Source organism: Solanum verrucosum, unplaced genomic scaffold (assembly GCF_900185275.1).
Source record: "Solanum verrucosum unplaced genomic scaffold, falcon-dt-bn FXZP01000261.1, whole genome shotgun sequence".
Taxonomy (NCBI): domain Eukaryota; kingdom Viridiplantae; phylum Streptophyta; class Magnoliopsida; order Solanales; family Solanaceae; genus Solanum; species Solanum verrucosum.
The window spans coordinates 7,008,046-7,026,499 of NW_026019969.1; the positions used below are offsets into that span (position 1 = coordinate 7,008,046).

The following is an 18,454-nucleotide window of genomic DNA, read 5'->3' on the forward strand; positions in this document are numbered from 1 at the left end:
ATCATAGCCACGTAAGCGCCATATCATAACCACGTAGGCACCATGTCATTAATTTTTATTTCTTTTTTACTTATTCACTATTTTTTCTTAAACACTTTTTAAAATTAATTATATCAATTGATTAACATCTTTGAAGTGATTTTTTTTTCACCCTGAGACTATAACACCACTATCACCCGTCACATAATAGCCATGTAAGCGCCACATCATAACCACGTAGACACCATGTCATTAATTTGTATATCTTTTTTACTTATTCACTATTTTTTCTTAAACACTTTTTAAAATTAATTATATCAATTGATTAATTTATAAATGCATACTCCCCCCCCCCCCCCGCTCCCCTTCTTTCTTCTTCCTTGTTGTTTACCATTAGTCCAATCTTCAATACTTTCTTTTCTTCTTCACTATTCAATAATTTTTTTAAGTGACTTTAAAGAAGAAAATTCACATTATCTTCTTCGAACCCTCCCAACGAATTTACCCTCTTGGAGAATGGATTTTTTTGAAAGTCAGTTTTTTCTTGACAACTCAAATAAGAAATGAAGATTGCATAAAAAAGTTGATCCAAAAAAATATAAATTTTATGAGAAATGTTTGAATGATCTAGAAATCAAAATGGGTCACTCAAAATTTAAGAAAATTTACATTTGCCAAATCGACACCAATTATAGAGTGAAATTGATGTCAATAAAATGACATTGGTATTGAATTTTATGGATTAGTAAAAGACTAGTGAAATCAAAATAGTGGATAGAGATGGGGATGAAGATGGAGGAGGAGATGTTTCAATGGAGAAAGATGTGTATTGAGGAAGACAACAAAATGAAAAGTTTTTTTTTTTTAAAGAAATTAAAAAGGGGACCCACTAATTTCATTTACCTCTTAATAAGAAAATTTGCATATTTTAAAGATTTAATATATAAAAAAAACTATTTAAATAATTTGTTATATAATGGCCAATAAAAAAAGGTCACATGTAGGGATTTAAAAATTCAGCTTTTTTTTCACGCACTTTTAGGAGAGTACACTCACTCTCTCTGCCACATCATCCCTTAGGGGGTGTTTTAATTACTTGAAAGATGTTAAGGGAGGTATTTAAATGCCCGTATAATTTAAGTGCTAAAGTAAGTTGTGCTGCCAAGTTTAGGAGGATTTTTATGTATTTTCTCAATATTTAATGAATTTTTTTATATAATTATTGATTTGTATCATTTCATTTGAGCATATTATACGCTCATAGAATACAATAATAATTTCAAATTACAATGATAAATAGACAATGGCCACATGCTATGATAGAGATGACAATAATAACACAATAACAATGCATTAGGAGTTTTCAAAAATTTGTATTGACACATAAATCTTGTATAGGATTCTGCCATAGGAATTAGGATTATAAGATTTTAGAAAATGTAAGTTTTGAAGTAAAAGTACGAATGTGGTTGAATTTGAATCAATGGGTATTGCATAAATGTTTTTTTTTACTATCCTATATTTTTACCATTTTTGAATGAATTTCAAAAGATTGAATATTTATTGAGATATATTTTTTTTTCATGTGATTAAAATTTACAATGTCTCCTTAAATTTAAGATTGAGGATGTATTGAGATGCTTAAAAACTTTTCGTATAGTTTTTTAATATATAAATTTCTTGTTTAAAATATTATATAATGTAATATACTTTAACTTTAAAAATTATTCAAATTAACTTTCGAAAAATAGTAGTAATATATTTTAACACTGAATTTTTCTTTGAAATTCTTATCAAATCTCTCTCGTATCTTTTGAAAAAGTCAAATAATCTTCAACCTAATTGAAAGTTTTTAAAATTCATATTGGTCTCTTATTTTCCACAAATGTATTGGTTAATTTTTGTATTATTCTTTTTCAATTTTTGTAGCCGTGAAAGTGAAACATTTCTTCTTAGTTATAAACCCTAGTTAAACCCTTTCTTCTTCATCCATCTTACTTCACCACAAAAGAAATGGTGAGCAAAGCTATCTGTTTGAAGCTTCTCCGATCAACAACTTATCGCCGATGTTTCTCAACAGAAACGGCGGTGGCGGAGACCGTATCAACGCCGTCCATCAGCCAAAGAAAACGAATAAGCGACGGTCGCCGGAAATTGTCGGACCTTATCAATAGAGCAGACTCTGAATCTAACTTCAAAGATGCTTTAAACAAATTGGATAACGAAGGGGAATCCATACAAAAGCTAGACATTATTGGCTGTATCAACAATCTCCGTAGAACCGATAGGTTTGATCTTGCCCTTCAGGTATCTATCTTTCATCTCTGAGCATGTTTTTTTTTTCTCTCTAAGTAACTCAATTAAGTATTTACCATGATAAAGTTTACATTTTCCATGGAGATGTTTTTCCTGCAATTTCTTTTTTCATTTCCACTGTTTGTTTGTTGAATGGAAAATATTTTCTGAAAAATGTTTATTATGATTATTTAAGATGGATTGTAATGTCGAAGTGTTGATCGGATTGGTGAAGCATACTAAGAATACAAAGAAAAAATGACTTCCACAAGTCATTTAGTGTTTTCCAATTGAGTTTTCCTTGAAACATTTAGTGTTACAAATTTGTAAGTTTTTTCTAGTTCTTCATTGCTTTTCTCTTTGTTTGCGATTCAGAGTGGTTTTGTCAAACATTCATTACACTAACAATAGTTGGAGTCTCAAATAAATATGCTTGTTGACTTATTGTCTCCAATATAACATTTTTGCTTCAGATAGTAATTCCTTAACCTGCTATAAATCTCTCATTAGCAAGATATAAATCAAGTTAATTTCGCTCATAAACTATTGTGCCTAGTCAACTAGGAGTACAAACTTGTACTCCAACTAAAAGTGGAAATTGGGGAATATTCTATGACTTGCATAGTGTCAATGCATTTGTGAGAACTATTGTGGAATTGAACCTCGATTTGATCAGAATGGAAAAGGAAAGTCATTGACAAAGAACAACAACACACTTAGTGTAATCCCACAAGTAGACTTTGAAGAGCTTGAGTGTTTCAATCCCGACTCACCTAAAAGAGAATAGTCGTTCTCTTTGCCACATCAACATCTAGGGGTAAAGACTATCAAATAGCCAAGTTCAGGGGCAATTAAGAATACTGATAGTTTAAGCTATATCGTTTATGTGTCATAATCTGAACTTGAGTTGACATACAAATTTTTTGCTCGTATTATCGTGTTTTTTATTTAGTGTCTTGGTCTTGACAAGTTAATAATGAATGAATATGCTATGATTGGGCAAATAGTTGTTTCATAATCACAACAGAAGATTTGTTTGTATTGGCTTTAGTCCAATTTTTTAGACTGTCTGCTGTATTCAATGACTCTAGCCAATTCAATTCAATGACCCTTGTTTGAATTGGCTATATTACAGTGACTGCTGCTATTCAAACTATTCTTGTTTCATGAATCATATAATAGTCTTATCGAAGTTGATCTCCTTTTCTTTTCCCCTTCAATTACATTAGCTGCTGTTTTTGTTTTGGACATATTGTCTTAATCAATGAACTTCCTAATGCAGCTGTCTGAATGGATGGAAAGCAGCAAAATTATGATCAGCAATGGTGATCGGGCAATACGGATACACCTTCTTGCCAACACAAAGGGAACAGATTCAGCCAAAATGTATTTTGACAGCCTGCAAGAATCTGAAAAAACTAGTAAGACCTATGGAGCACTTCTCAGCTCTTATTGCAGGCAGAAAATGTTTGATAAAGTGTCAAAGCTTTTTGAGAAGATGAAGGAGCTTAATTTTACATCTACTTTAAATTATAACAATGTGATATCTCTTCATTTAAGAAATGGCCAGCCTGAAAAAGTCTCTGCACTGGTTCAAGAAATGGAGCAGAGAAATATTGCAGTTGATATGTTCACCTATAATCAGTTGATGAACAGTTATGCTTTAGTGAAGGATATAGTATCAGTTGAGGCTGTTCTTGAAAAGATGGAAAAGCATCAGGTAAAGTTTGACTGGCTCACATATGGAAACCTAGCTGGGATATATATCAATACTGGCTACCTTGATAAGGCGAATGATATTCTCCAAAAGATGGAGAAAATGAAAGATATGCATGACCGTGAAGCTTTCCATACCTTAATCACATTATATCAGAAAACATCTAATCCATCAGGAGTCAATCGCTCATGGGAATTACTAAAGTCAGTTTTCCCAACTCCCAGCAAGTTTAGCTATCTCATCGTGCTTTTGGCTCTATCCAAACTGGGGGACTCGGAAACCCTTGAGAAACGTTTTAGAGAATGGGAGTCAGGTTGTAAATTCTATGACATCAGAGTTTCAAATGTGATGATGGAGTCCTATCTTGACAGAAATATGATCGAAGAAGCAAATTTGCTTTATCAGAATGTGTTGAAACAAGGCGTTGAACCCAACTTAAGGACTTACGATGCATTCACAAATTTCTATATAAAAAATTCGCAGATAGACTTTGCTCTGAAGTATTTGGAGATGGGTGCCAGCAAGGCAAATCCTAAGAAAAAAGTTTGGTTTCCTAAGGATGAATCCATCAAGATGTTTCTAGCTTATTTTGAGGACAATAATGACCCTGTTAGAGTTGAGAAGTTCTGCGAGATTATGAAGAAGATTAATCGCCTCGATTCCAGTGTTTATGACTCTCTTCTACGCCCAAACTCTGCAGCCTCTGAAGTGGAACTATGAACACCTTCATGGTCTTGAGGAAAACATGAGAGGCTCATTGCTCAAAGTTTCTCAACCCAGTTCAAGTGGTATGGAATCTGTCGATCTCGCTCTACACTTCCATGTTGCTATTTTTAATGCTCTTCGTACTTTACATTATTGAAGAACTATACTGATTTACCAAGAGAGTTATGTCAGCTCACTAATATTTCTCGCCCATTTTCAGTGCAGATAAAACTGCATACCTAACATGCTCTAATAAATTGAAACAAAAGGAGAATATATACACTATAACCTATAGCTTGCAATGTTTGATGAATTAATGAACATGCACATTTTCTTGACACACTATTCTATATGCTTGAGTTGGAAATATGTGGTACTAGATGGGACAAAACTAGCACATGAAATTATAACTTGTTCAAATTTTTTTGAGTATTGATCCATCCATTTATTGGCTCTGACCTACTTATTTCAGCCCATCAAAATTTGGGCTGATGATATCTATGTGAAAAGAAGTGTTCCTTCCGATTAATATATCATGTCGCTCTTTTATTCCCCTGAATTATATAGATTTGACAAATTACTTCTAAAGGTCTACATCAAACTGGTGCTAGTTGATGAAAGTTATTTCAGAAACAAAAAAGTAAGCATGTAGAATATGTAGTCCAGTTGTAACATCCAAGTTGTAAAGATAAAACTAATTTTGATGGAAAGGGAACAGAGTCTGTAATATGCTTTTGAAGGGAGAAAATGGGTAATAGTTTGACCCTTCACATATTGATGAAGGAAAACAATAAGTACATCGGTAATGAATTTCTTATTAAAAGATTGTGCAACTTAATTAAAAATTTAGCTCATGAGATAAAAATTGTCTATGATTATATAAGATCAATCTTCCACATCTTATTGATGTAGGAGAATTCGAGTACAACATAATATAAGGGGCCAACATCAGGTAAATCAAGAATTAGGATGAGGCTGATTATGAAATCACATGTCGAAGTGTGTTAATCTTCTCATCTATAAAAGTTCAAATTTTTTCAGTATGCCAACTTCTAAGAGTAAAACAAAATTGATTTATCTCCTATTGAAATTGCAAATTCACTAATTCTGTCACTCAATGAGTATAAGATATGCACTTATTACAAAAGAATATTCCATGGCCATCCCTCTCTATAAAAATATAATAAAAAGGTAAAGAGAAGACTAAAGATCAATGGGTTGAAAAGAGATGGCATTTTTCTTGTGAACCCAATAAGCAACAAAAAAGGATACACCAAATGAAACAACAGATAACAGAAAAGCAAAACCATTGGCAGCATCCCAAGAGCTTCTTGATACCACTTTGATGCCTGCAGATGAACCAGGAGGAACATCTAGAGGTACCCAGTCACAACCAATCGTGTAATGTCCTGATCCGTGCCATGGATTTCCATCCTCCGGATACCAAAATGCAGCTGAAAACTTGCTTGGCTGACCGATAGTGAATTGCACATCCTACATCCCGCCAGCAAACTTAATTAATGCAGCCCTTTTAAACACGTATAGTATTTCCTTTTCAGCTGCTAATAAAGGGGGGTAAAGCATGAAACAGCATGCCAACGGATGTTTTTAATAAGTGACTATTGACAATGTGGAATTGAAATTTTTATATCCTTGTGTCTTATTGACGATGTTTACATACACGTGGGACTTTTTTGGTGTTTATATTCAATGCTGAGGTTTCTAATGTATGACAAAATTGCATTAAGACAATCAATAACATAAGCCTCAAAGAGACGAAAGACATCAGGATGATAGACTACCTGCTGAAGACGATCCATGGTTCTCAAAGCCCTAGAAAATTCAAAATAGAATGTTCCCTTCTGACCCTTTGTTGAATAAGGACTGTCTTCCTCAGAATAACCTGTCAACACAAGTTCATTTGAGAAATGAAGAGGCCGGAAGAAGAACCAACTTTACAGCATCATCAAGAAGGAGCACTGAAGAAACCCAAGCTGATTTGACAAGGGTGAAGATGTTACCTGAATGGGTACTGAAACTGCTATGCCACCATGCACCCCTCCAGTCATTCTGGGCAGATGTATCATTTCCTAAGAACAAAAAAATAAGGGTAAGTACAAACAGACTCGAGTCAAAAGTCGCATGTCAAGAATGTTGTGTCCTGCTTATAGAATATAGCAGAAACAAGATCACCAAAATCACAAGAATGAAGTGCATACATATCATAGTCGAAGAAGACATGATGCCAAACATGTGTGTGTTAAAGTCCTCTTTCTTAAGAGACCACTTCTGAGTCAACAAGCAGGGGCTAGGATGAATTCAAGGTTCTCTTCCTTCAACCTCGCTTAGACCTAATATGTCTATTTGATCATCCATCTGATATTACATTTCCACCATGGTAACAACAAGGTAGACCGTGATATTACATTTCCACCAGGGTAGCAACCAAATTTAGAAATACGATCTGATAATTGTTTCTATCGTTCAAATTATATGCTATATATGTAATTCATTAAAATATAATTTCTTTTTTAGTTGCATCTCACAGAACAGACACCAAGTCTTAAGGTGCATGGTAAGTGTCAATGAAATAAAAGAGAACAAAACAACAGCCAAGAAACAACCTAAATGGTTACTGTTATAGATCCGCAAAAATGAACCACATGAATTAAGGTCAGCTGTAAATTTTGTTACTTGCATCAGTCAAATTTTTCTTTCTATTCCTTTTTTCCATTTGCTTCTATCCCCATTTACGAAGGACAATCAAGATCCAAGTATTAATTGATAAGTGATCAGTATAATACTCTATTACACGTTCCAGAGTTTGAGTGCCAATAACTCGAATGGCATTCTTACCTGTAGAACTAACCCCATCCAAATTCATACAGTGTGGGCTCCAAGCATATAAATCGACTAGATGACCAAATCTGTTGACAATGTGAACATAGTAAAGATAAGTTGGAGAATTCTGTAAGTGTTTATGAAACAAGATAATAGTGTATCCAAATTTACCTGTCTCCCCCATTACCATCTCTGTTGTCGACTGGGTTTCCACCATACAATCTGCCAGGGATAGCATTTCCAATTGAGAAGTGCATGATATCAACTTCGTGCCCACGACAAGTTTTTTTGTTGCATGCATCAGGTGATTGCTTACACCCACCCATCTATTCCGACAAATATAATCCACATTTTAGGCAATAAAAGATACCAAACAGACACAAGAAATTAAAGCTGTATTTTCCTTTTCTGGATAGACATTTACTGCAGTTAGCATAACCCGTAAATAAACGAGTACAACTTACACTATGATATGTGGCACTCTCACCAACTTGAAACATCAGTGCTACAGATGGGCAATTCTTGTCATTTCTGCATCATTAAAAAGAAATCCTAAGTATGGTGGCATGAAATAAACAATATACCATAATTAAGTTAATAACATGTTACATCTGTTGTACAAGTACCATATAAAAAATATGAAGTAAGTCAGTAACTCAGACATAAAATATAGAGAGTTACCCACTCATGTAACACAGCGGAACTTGTGATGAAAGTATGAAACAAGTCAGAGCAGTTTCAATCCCCAGGATGTGCATATCTGAGACCTCAGTTTAATAGAGAGGAAGAAATTAAAGGTGCATGCTTTTTGGTCGAATAATTTATGTAGGATGATATTTTCCATGCATTACATTTCAAAACTTCTATTGTATGTTGTACACACAAATAAGATAGAATATCTATTATTTCTATGTAGACACCTCTTTAAGCAGTTTTACAAGTTTCAATTACCTTGGCCTAACTACATGCACTTCATCCCACAAAGAAGAAAGTTATTCAATAAAAAACAAAACCTTCCCCTTAAGAATCAAAAAGTATATACCGTGTGCACATAGTTTTAAGATGTGATTGACCAGGCTTGACGAAAGATAAGGAAAGAAAGTACTCATGAAGGTTCTGCAATATTTGAGTTGGCTGAAAGTATTATTAAAACGATTGTTAAAAGGTGTAAGGAAGATTAGGTTAACATGAAAATTAGGAGGACTTGAGCAAGGAAAGAAGAAGCCGAGCTTAAACTGATCAGGTAACTGCCCATATTTACATACTTAGAATGACGTATTGTACATATTTAATGTGTCACTAATTATAGGCTATAAGCATGAACTAAAAACAACCGCCAAAAAGAGGAGAAGATTCGAGTATTTGAGTTTATGAGACCTAGAAGAGGTCTATGTATGGATTTAGCAGTTGGATTCATCATCACTTTTCTTTTAGATAAGTAGGATTCATTGTCACATAGATCTCATGATTCAGGAATATGGTAAGTAGTATGGGCACAGGTGTCAATATGTGGTTAATAGATGTATAATATTTTTGGTGTGTGTACAAACTTCAAAATCGAAACTTAAAACCTAGTCAAACTATTGTTGTCGGCCATATTTGTAGTCCATACATCCCATGTGAACTAGACGAATCCGGTATGCATACCATACCAACACCTACACCTACACCCACACCCAAGTCAAGTAAGATTGGAACGGGTGGTTGGGCAAGTTCAATGATCCATGTGAAATAGGGAAGAAGTTTGTCATTAATTTTATATTTATATCTATAGAATTCCTATAAAGAGGGAGGGCTATTTATATCTTTTTTATGCCCCAAAAGTTTCGTAAAAGGTCCTAAAAAAAGGGAGCAACGTAACATGAAAAATTCTTTAAGGACTGAAAACAAAAAATAGTGATTCAACTTCCTAACATCAATGAAAACCATAAATGTCGGATGTAAAAAAAAGAAAAAATCCCAACATGCCCTCAGACATCAATTTTCCAGTAGTTCTTTTTTGGATAATGAAGTAATCCAGTGAGTGAGAATTCTGATACAAAAGCCATCTCTTGCATTTGTGACAAATCAAAAGATTGAATAATTCACCATCATATTTCATAACAACAGTTACAGAAGATAGTAGCCATGAGTAATGACTTCAGGATGATTAGGTATGAGCACATAATGACTTATTGAGAAAATGCATGAGTCTTTATACCAAAAAAGGAGAAAAAGATCATGCACACTTTTCCTTTTTGTACAAAACATACCAATAGTCTTTATTCTACAGTCCTCCAACTCTATATAGCAATATCCATAACATTATTTGAGACAACGATTATGTGATAAAAGTATACTAGCGCAGATAGAAATGATCTGCTAGGGCACATGCTTGCAGTAATTGTCGACTGACCGTGATGGAAGGCTCTTCCGACAATGTTACAGAAATCATAATGTTTCCCCCACCCCAACCTTGAAAGGTAGTATAGTATACCTAGATTTTTAGCCTATGTAAGTTAATATTAGTCAAATCGTTTTTAGAAGTAAATAAAGCACATTTTCCATGCATCACCTCATCTTACAACCTTCCACTTTGGACCACAGTTTTCAGGGAATCTTATTTTGTTACATGGTACAAATATTACTGAGAATGATGCTCCTTATGTCTACTTACTAATACCACTTGAATGCTACCTTGAATTTATTTGGGAAAATGTCAAGCACTGTCAACTCTTTGTCTCTCTCATCTTGTTCTCTTGTCTTTATCCTAAACATTCCCTCATGCTAATACACTAGTCTTTTTCCATTCGTTTTAGTTCATTTCAAACTTTACTAGACCTAAGAAAATCTTCCCCACTAAAGTATTGAGGCACTTAAGCTTAATCCAGTGTGACCTCCTTTTCTTTTTTTATTATTTTAAAAGTTCATCTCTAACTCCCAAATCCGGCTTCCCTTCTTCCCAACCATAACTAGGGAATAGTGCACATCCTTGCAAACAAAGCCTTACATGTCAATATTGAATAACCCTCAAAATTTAGGTAGAAAACAACGTAAACCTGGAAGATCCTGCATTTTTTTCAGAGACAAAACAAAGGATATAGCTCATGAGGTGAGGATTGCCCAAGACTGTATAAGGAGACAAGAACTTATTCCCTCAATCAGTGTGGGACAATGTAATAGAGGTGAAGGAGGAAGTAAGGGAACGATCATATGACATCTTTATGATGCATGAATAGGGAAAGGAGGAGGGAGGCACCCTGTTCATGCAATATCATTTCTACAGCCGTACAGATGCAAATATGTTTTGCTCTTATTCCTAATTAGTTTGACTTTGACAATTTTCGTTTATCTGTTTCCTAATTGATTTACAATTTCATTGAGTTTAATTTATTTTTAAGGAGTTCGTTGAACAAAAAGAAATCATAGTACATCTTTTTTCCTAAAAATAGAGCAAGCTACAAGATATATTAAAATCATTAAACTTCTAATTATGGAGTTTACCCGTTCGCTATCGAGTTTTAAAGTCGAGCTATTTTTATTTTTATGTTTGCTTTATTAACACAACACTCTAGATTTTTCTTGGTCTTCCCATGATATACTAGTCTTTGAGATGAATTGAAGTAGATGTCTTCCTCCCGCACTCCTACTTAAATTTCCTAAAGTATGAGAGGATACATGAGAATTCACTTTCAACTGAACCACCAATCATTTGCACCTTGGAAATTGTTCCTTCATCTGTCTCATATTTGCAATGATAGGTTATCACACTGCTAAAGCTGGAATCTTTGAAATGAAAGTTGCATAAAATTCATAATATGCATTGCAAATGCCTCTATTTGCAGTAAAAGATCTCTATTACACTTGCCCCCAGAATAAATGTAAGATATCAGATATAGGATATTTATATTCTTCTTAGTACCCTTTCTTTAGAAGAAATCCATTAGAATAAATTACACAAATTTGTTTTTCAAGTGTCTCTCAGCAAAAAAATCTATATCGGGAAGTCTCTCAACCTAAGGAGTAGCATTGCATAGATCCACCGACATCAAAAGAAAGGTGACTTCAAGTTTCTAAAGAAGCATGAAATCCCTTTAGGATTTAGCATCTTAAAGAAAGAAACGAAAAACAGGAATAAGGTATGCACGTAGTTAATAATCAATTTTCCAATAAGCAACAGTCTAAAAACAGGAATAGTTCCAGCACAAGAATCATACAGTGGTCACTAATTAAATCCCACAAGTAACATAATGATAAGTAATTATTGATAGCAGTTACTCACCCTTTCTTGTACACATATTCTCCATCTACTTTCAACAAAAAGTAGACATCTTTGCCATCGTGCAAAGCCTAATCAAGAAACCCACTAAAATCAAGTAAGCAAACCAAGAAAACAAAACAAAAGAAAACAAACCCATTACCTTAACGGTCATCTTTCCCCCTTTATATTCATGGTCATGATCTGGGTCAAGAGCAGGAAGGAGAGAAAACTCAAATCCTTCAATATTGTCCCAGTCATCCGCGTGTCCATCAAGGGTTACGACTCCAGGCATGAACTCCGCAGAAATACGGGATTCTTCGTCGGTTTCGCAATGCCAGTTGCCGGATTCTTGATGGGAAGAGACAAATTGGATCCCAATTGAGAATAATAAGAAGAGTGTTAGGAACAGGGGTTGCTCCATTTTGGTGGAAATGGAAGATTTTGTGTGTGTGTTAGTGGGGTTTTGGATAAATCAAGAGTTGACTCGACTCAGTAGAACCGGCTGCCATGGAAGAAGATGGACGTTAATTTAGAGTAGTACAAAATGTTCAATGTTTGTACTACATTTGTTTTTTCTCGGATCTTTCCTTTTAATCACTTTCTTATTTTGTTTTCATCATACGTATTAAAGAAATTTATAAATAAGTAGATAATTTTATCAATTCACGCTTTAAAAATCTTATAGAAATTTTACAAATAAATGTAAGCACTTTAAAAAAGAATAAATTGTAAGAATAATATAGAAATAATTTAATTAATGTTTTTTTGATTTAGTAAAGTAAACACATGAAGAATATTTTTTAAAACCAACCATCAGATCTTCCTGTATGAAGTTAAATGTAGACAAAACGAACCTTCATAAAGAAAAAGTTGTTGCAACATTAATACATTCAATCTGAAGGTTTGATTAGATTTTAAAATATTCTTACAGATTGGTATAATTTAAATGAACTTATATCAGTAGAATTATTTTTTTATATAACTTTTTAAATTGTGGTGTTTGATACCTGGTGGCATTTCTACCTTCAACATCAAAGGATGCAATTCTTTCTTTTCTTTTCTTTTTATTTCCTTTTCTATTATACATTTTATGCAAAAACTTGATTAAGAATTTACCCCCAATTTTTTATAAACATTTTTTGGTTGAAAAAGAATAGATAACCAACTCATTTACAGGCTCGGGGGAACATATTTAAAGCATTAACGAATTACGGGCCAAGCACCAAATAATTTGGGCTTTAACTAAAATGGCCCATCATGTATCATAAGGCCCACATCAATGATGAGAGTGGGCCCATTTAATACCAAAGGGCCTTTGTTTGCTTCTAATGGATACAGATCCCTTTTCATCCGGGGGGATGGGTAACCGGCCCAATCATAAGATAATTCATGGGGCCCATAAAGCAAAAGAATCTTTTCTCCTTTTCCTTTATTTGGTATTAAATGAGTCACAAAGGGGAAAAAAGTACCTAAAATGACGTAATTTAAAAAATAAAAAAATCAGTCAAGTACCATGTCATGTTGAAAAGACATTTGAGTTAATGTACTTGAAATCAAAGAGTAAAATCTGGCGGTGGTAAGATGACGTTGGAAAAAGGATCAGACGGCTGAGAATGACTGATATTTTAGCAAAATCCCGCGGGAGGCACGGGAGCTTTATTAGTAAGAGAGAGAGAGAGATGGGACATGTCTCTGTGAGAGTGAGTTAAAAAAGCAGTGTTTCCGTATTCTCTTCGTTTCAATTTATCTGATATCATCAATTTTTAAAAAAAATTAGTATAATTTATATTTTAAAATGAGTCATGAATATTTATATGGATTTAAATTATTTGATAAAATAAATATTTTAAAGTATTCTATTTTTAAAAAAATAAATATATTTTTTGTTTTTTCATGTTTTTACATGCCACATGCAAGTAGTACGGTTAAGATTTGAGAGGTCTTTTGACTTCTTCACAGTTTTACGTTGAATTACTATTCGTTTTTTCCTTTCACTTGGCTTTGATATTGAGTAGACACTCATCGGTCATCTCCATATGACCTATAAGTGATGAGTTCGAATCATTTGGCTTTTAATTGTAAATGTTTGCGTCTAGGCAAAGTTGTACTTGAATACTTATATAAAATATCACCTCCATCCCTAGGTTTTCTTTTTTTTTAAATCTTACATTACTTATTGATTCTCAAAATTTATTTTTTTCAAATATCACCTCAAAATATACTACTATTATTATTTATATCTTACATTAGTTATAAATTGTAGTATGAGAGTCCATAAGCAGAGACGTATCTAGGATTATGAGATGATGAACGCACTATTACAAAAATGTGGATTTAAAATATAAATTTTGATTGATTTGACATTTAGGTTCTTTCACTGAAATCATTAAAATTCTAAAATTATAGGTCCAAAATTATTTTGTATCTATTAAAACCACTCAGATAGGTGTCACCCAATTTTTTTTAAAAAAAATAAAACAAGATAGATAAAAGATTCATATTTCTAACCTCACTTAGATAGGTGCAACCAATCATCATCGCACGATATTTTATGATACTTCGACTGTGGGTTCACACATCTATATTTAAATATTTTTTAAAAGAATATGATACTACTATATATGATTTCGAAAGGGAAGCATGCGTTCAGATGAACTGGGTGACCCCCTCCTGGATACACGTCTGTGACCATAATTTATGTAAGATAAGAAAAAAACTTGTCTAATAATTGCTATATTAAAATATTTTTGTATTTTCACATGCATGTTCTTGGTAAAAAAGAAATATTCACCTTGCATAACTTTGCTTGAAATTACAGAAAGAGAGGATACATGTCTGCTTTAGATGAAAGGAAGTACTACTAGACTAAACTAATAACATAGAAAATGGATCCAATATTATATCTACCTTAATTAGCATGTACAAAAATACACACTCATGAAACTTTTCTAATTGTCTATTATTATATCATTATTTTAAGTTTTTGCATTGCCACATCCTGGACCTCCTAGTGTGAGCACCACTCCTTCAAGTTCACTTCTTTTCTGTGTATCCTTCTCTAGTTGATGAGATGATCTCATCACTGATGATGTTGATCTTCTAATTGGTACTTTCCCTATGCTCTGTCGTCCGAGTTCTGGAGTTTGCATTTGCACCAACTGCTGAGGCTGCCTTCGACAACCCAGATTTATATGATTCGTGTGTATGTTTGCATAGTTGACACCAATATGTCCCGGAGAGGGTGAAGGATTCTGACCAAGGACGGGTCCTCGTGGTACTAGATCAGGTGCCTTTTTTATAAGAAGAATCGAATGGATGATGAGTTTGAGGTACAAATTGACAATTTGGTTAAATTGAATGGTATATGAGCTTACCGGAGCAAACAGAACACCTCGAAAGATCTTTCCATTAACAATGGCAGTCATTAGATAACCAGAGTCAAATGCTCCATCGACTTTTCCCCGGATCTCAGCTCCAATCTGAGTAGTACATTATATATATAGAGTACATTAGGTTCTTATTCAACATAAAAGTTGGAAAATGATACAATGAACAGTAAATGACTTAACAAAATTTTGCTAACTTGAATGGCGTACCAAGTTGTGGAATCGTCCAGGCTCTAAGGATTGGCATTGCACTTCCTGCTTATCCATAAGAACGGCAGGTACATGTCCTGATGAGTTTGACGGATTTGGTTGTTCTCGAAATAATTGCAAATCATGAGGATTCCTTGCTATGACATTCCTCGGGTTTGGTTGGCAGTTGTTTGGGATCAAATGTTGCTGCCTTGCGAAAGGAAACCGATCTGATGCAGTTCCAGAACCAGAGACTGGCTTAATAGTACTCATTTCTACATCGGATTGGGACTGAGGAGAACAACGTTGAGATAGAGAAGGAGACTGATCTTCTTCTTGATCTGACTCCAGATTAAATATGTGTGAATTGTGACTCATTCTTCTCCTCTTTGGATGCAATGTGTCTTCCAAAATACATGAGAGTTATAAGTTAGTCATGCTTACTTCATTTATTGAAACTACTGGCTGCTAACATGACAAAATCATTTCATAACCTACCAGAACTAAATCGAAAAGCTGCTTTTGATACGAACTCATGTTCTTGAGATCCCGTCATTTGTATATCTTCCTTCTTTCCCCTACATATAGCCTCCTGCCAAATCAATTTATACGAATCAGAAAAGTAATCTTAAATTGTTTAAATTTATGAGAAAGGAATCAAGGTTTCGGTCTATTATACCGAGCTATTGTCTCTTTCTCTCAGAAATCTTTTCTTATCATAATGACTTGTATTTCCAGAAACCCTGCCACCAGATAAGCTGCTAGTCCCATTAGGATATTCTACTCCAAACTGCAAAATAAGTAACTCATTGAGTGGTCGCTCATCCTCGCCGCACCTGCAAGGTTGAAGAAACAAAATTTAAAGCTACTGGGATTAGGCAGGAAAAAATGGACCACAACTGATATAAAAAAACTCACCCTCCATAGATTACAATATCCGTGTTCCGGGAAGCAGCAGTATGAGAAAATCGCCCCTGGGTTTTTTGGCCCATTACATCAAGCTGAGTCCATGAAGAATTTATCACATCAAGAACCCAAACATCATTGTAGTATTTCTTGTCTCCAACTCCACCAATCACATATACCTGTAGAACATCGAATTTCAACATCATTCTCCAGAGGATTGCTCAATGAAAAATAACGCTTTACTCCATTTGCATTACATATGCTAAAAATAAAGAGCCTAATTACTCAAAGGCTAAAGCATCAGTTACTTGCCTTTGACCCAAAATACACTGAGGCATGACCGGCTCGAGCACCAGGTGATGGTCCAAGAACATCCAGCTGGTAAGAAAGAGAACCAATTGTCATCTAACATAATTTTTAGACAACAATATTTACTCTACATCTAGACTGTGAATCAATAAGAAAACTGAAGCTAGTACCTTTGACCACATTAGTGTATCCATATCAAGCACATCAACATCACCTTGATATCGGTCACCACAATCTCCGCCATATATAAAAAGCCTATTACCAATCGCAACAGCACTGTGACTATCCCTAGGAACAGGCATTTCACCCCTCACTTCAGGAGACGACCACCTCATAGTTTTGAGGTCCAAAACATGTAAATCATTCAAATAGTTTGCCTCGCCTTCACCACTACCACCAAAGATCACTAATTTATCACCACCAACGAGAGTAGCCGTGTGACTTTCACGAGGTGAAGGTGGATTGCCTTGACATTCGAGTTGAGTCCATTCTTGGCTCCTGACATCCAATACATGAATATCATTGACCTTCCTTGAGCCATTTGTACCCCCAAATACCACCATCCTGTGACCAACAAGAACAGCACTGTGGCTATCTCGTGGCCCCGGTCCTTGCCCTGTTGTCACAAGAATGCTCCAAGCCATTGCCTCAAGATTTAGTACAAGTACATCACTAAAATGTAAGCCCCCGCGACATCCCTGAAACAGAGAAATGCAATTTAATTAAGGTATATTTAACTGGAGTAGAATATATCAACCATTTCACACATAAATTTGTCTAAACATATTAACACTGCACCAAGAGCTCTCAGACTACTAATGGAAAGCAGTCTTTTTGATGAATATTAACAGATTAAGTTTCGCCTTAACATAAATTGTTTTGTTTTAGGCAACATTTAAGTCCCAAAAAACTATTCAAGAACAGTGGAAAAAAAAGAAGAACAAACAGCATGATCCCCACCAAACAATGAAATTTTTGCTTGAATTTTTACATCTTTAAAATAACTTCATAAAAATGGCCTTAGTACATGTTTGGTCATGAAAAACTAAACTGAGATGCAAAAGCTTATTTGTCCTTGAATTGTCAGGAACATCAACAAATCATTTTCTCTAAATATAAAAAAAAAAAAAAAGCAGAACAGACATAACCTAAAGCAAAATATTCATTTCTCCTTCACTTCATTTTTTTTCTTCCTTTTAATGCATCACTCAGCATTCACACATATATAGTTGCTTATTTATATATATAAACAAGAAGAAACAAATAGATACATTAGGAAAACAAAAGTACAACTTCAGAAAGAGTAGTTTCTAATAACCAAAAATATAACTACACAGTAACATGAAACTCCCATTTCTTGAATAGGAAAAAATAAATATACAACAATATTTCTGAATAGTTTAAACTTACCCCAAAAACATAGACAAATCCGTTAGAGTTACAAGAAGAATGACCCCATCTCTCAGAAGGATGAACACCCATCACCTTTGGATATAACCACATTGGCTTCTTCATCTGTAATGATACTGATACTGATACTTCACCACCTAAAGATCCCATTTTTATTTTATTTTTTTGCTCTGTCTTCTTAAATTAATAAAGTTGAAGAACTTAAAAATGTTGATGAAAGAAAAAAGATTTAAAAGAAAAAAAGGGGGGGTGGGGGTGGGAGTGGGGGGGTGAGGTAGTAGTAGTACTAGTAGAAGTAATTAAGGGTCAAAGAGGACATGAACAAGGCAAGTGACATATCAACTATCAATGTCAAATAGACATGAAAAGATGGGCGCTTTCACGTCCAAATCACTGTGACACCAACAACAACAGGGGGTGAGAGTGAGTGAGTGAGTGAGTGAATTGAAAAGAATATTTATTATTAGTATTAATAAT

At 34.2% G+C, this 18,454-nt stretch overlaps 3 protein-coding genes across 3 annotated transcripts; 1 reads left to right on the plus strand and 2 right to left on the minus strand.

The window, feature by feature from the left end:
- Nucleotides 1-1,987: 1,987 nt before the first annotated feature.
- Nucleotides 1,988-4,909, plus strand: LOC125816212 (pentatricopeptide repeat-containing protein At4g01990, mitochondrial-like). The gene is made up of 2 exons (XM_049495797.1): nucleotides 1,988-2,286; nucleotides 3,557-4,909. Exons 1-2 carry the CDS (start codon nucleotides 1,993-1,995, stop codon nucleotides 4,709-4,711), a joined length of 1,449 nt encoding a protein of 482 aa, XP_049351754.1. The 5' UTR covers nucleotides 1,988-1,992; the 3' UTR covers nucleotides 4,712-4,909.
- Nucleotides 4,910-5,769: 860 nt separating this feature from the next.
- LOC125815960 (uncharacterized) lies at nucleotides 5,770-12,334 on the minus strand. The gene is made up of 8 exons (XM_049495539.1): nucleotides 11,938-12,334; nucleotides 11,799-11,866; nucleotides 8,002-8,068; nucleotides 7,709-7,863; nucleotides 7,553-7,623; nucleotides 6,718-6,786; nucleotides 6,499-6,599; nucleotides 5,770-6,190 (listed from the first exon to the last, which is right to left on the minus strand). Exons 1-8 carry the CDS (start codon nucleotides 12,196-12,198, stop codon nucleotides 5,900-5,902), a joined length of 1,083 nt encoding a protein of 360 aa, XP_049351496.1. The 5' UTR covers nucleotides 12,199-12,334; the 3' UTR covers nucleotides 5,770-5,899.
- A 2,414-nt stretch (nucleotides 12,335-14,748) lies between these two features.
- Nucleotides 14,749-18,158, minus strand: LOC125816436 (tip elongation aberrant protein 1-like). The gene is made up of 9 exons (XM_049496041.1): nucleotides 17,978-18,158; nucleotides 16,738-17,265; nucleotides 16,571-16,636; nucleotides 16,271-16,437; nucleotides 16,032-16,188; nucleotides 15,851-15,944; nucleotides 15,374-15,756; nucleotides 15,152-15,256; nucleotides 14,749-15,067 (listed from the first exon to the last, which is right to left on the minus strand). The coding sequence occupies exons 1-9, from the start codon at nucleotides 18,125-18,127 to the stop codon at nucleotides 14,753-14,755; spliced, it is 1,965 nt and encodes a 654-aa protein (XP_049351998.1). The 5' UTR covers nucleotides 18,128-18,158; the 3' UTR covers nucleotides 14,749-14,752.
- Between the last annotated feature and the right edge of the window lie 296 nt (nucleotides 18,159-18,454).

Excerpts from the sequence above, each read along its gene's own strand:
- LOC125816212 (XM_049495797.1), top strand. The coding sequence starts at position 1,993 with ATGGTGAGCAAAGCTATCTGTTTGAAGCTTCTCCGATCAACAACTTAT. Across the intron at positions 2,287-3,556 it reads GGTTTGATCTTGCCCTTCAG|CTGTCTGAATGGATGGAAAG; the intron begins GTATCTATCTTT and ends TTCCTAATGCAG.
- LOC125815960 (XM_049495539.1), bottom strand. The coding sequence starts at position 12,198 with ATGGAGCAACCCCTGTTCCTAACACTCTTCTTATTATTCTCAATTGGG. Across the intron at positions 8,069-11,798 it reads GAATATGTGTACAAGAAAGG|AAATGACAAGAATTGCCCAT; the intron begins GTGAGTAACTGC and ends TTAATGATGCAG. Across the intron at positions 7,624-7,708 it reads GATGGTAATGGGGGAGACAG|ATTTGGTCATCTAGTCGATT; the intron begins GTAAATTTGGAT and ends CATTGTCAACAG.
- LOC125816436 (XM_049496041.1), bottom strand. The coding sequence starts at position 18,127 with ATGGGATCTTTAGGTGGTGAAGTATCAGTATCAGTATCATTACAGATG. Across the intron at positions 17,266-17,977 it reads GATTTGTCTATGTTTTTGGG|GGATGTCGCGGGGGCTTACA; the intron begins GTAAGTTTAAAC and ends TCTCTGTTTCAG. Across the intron at positions 16,189-16,270 it reads GATATTGTAATCTATGGAGG|GTGCGGCGAGGATGAGCGAC; the intron begins GTGAGTTTTTTT and ends TCAACCTTGCAG.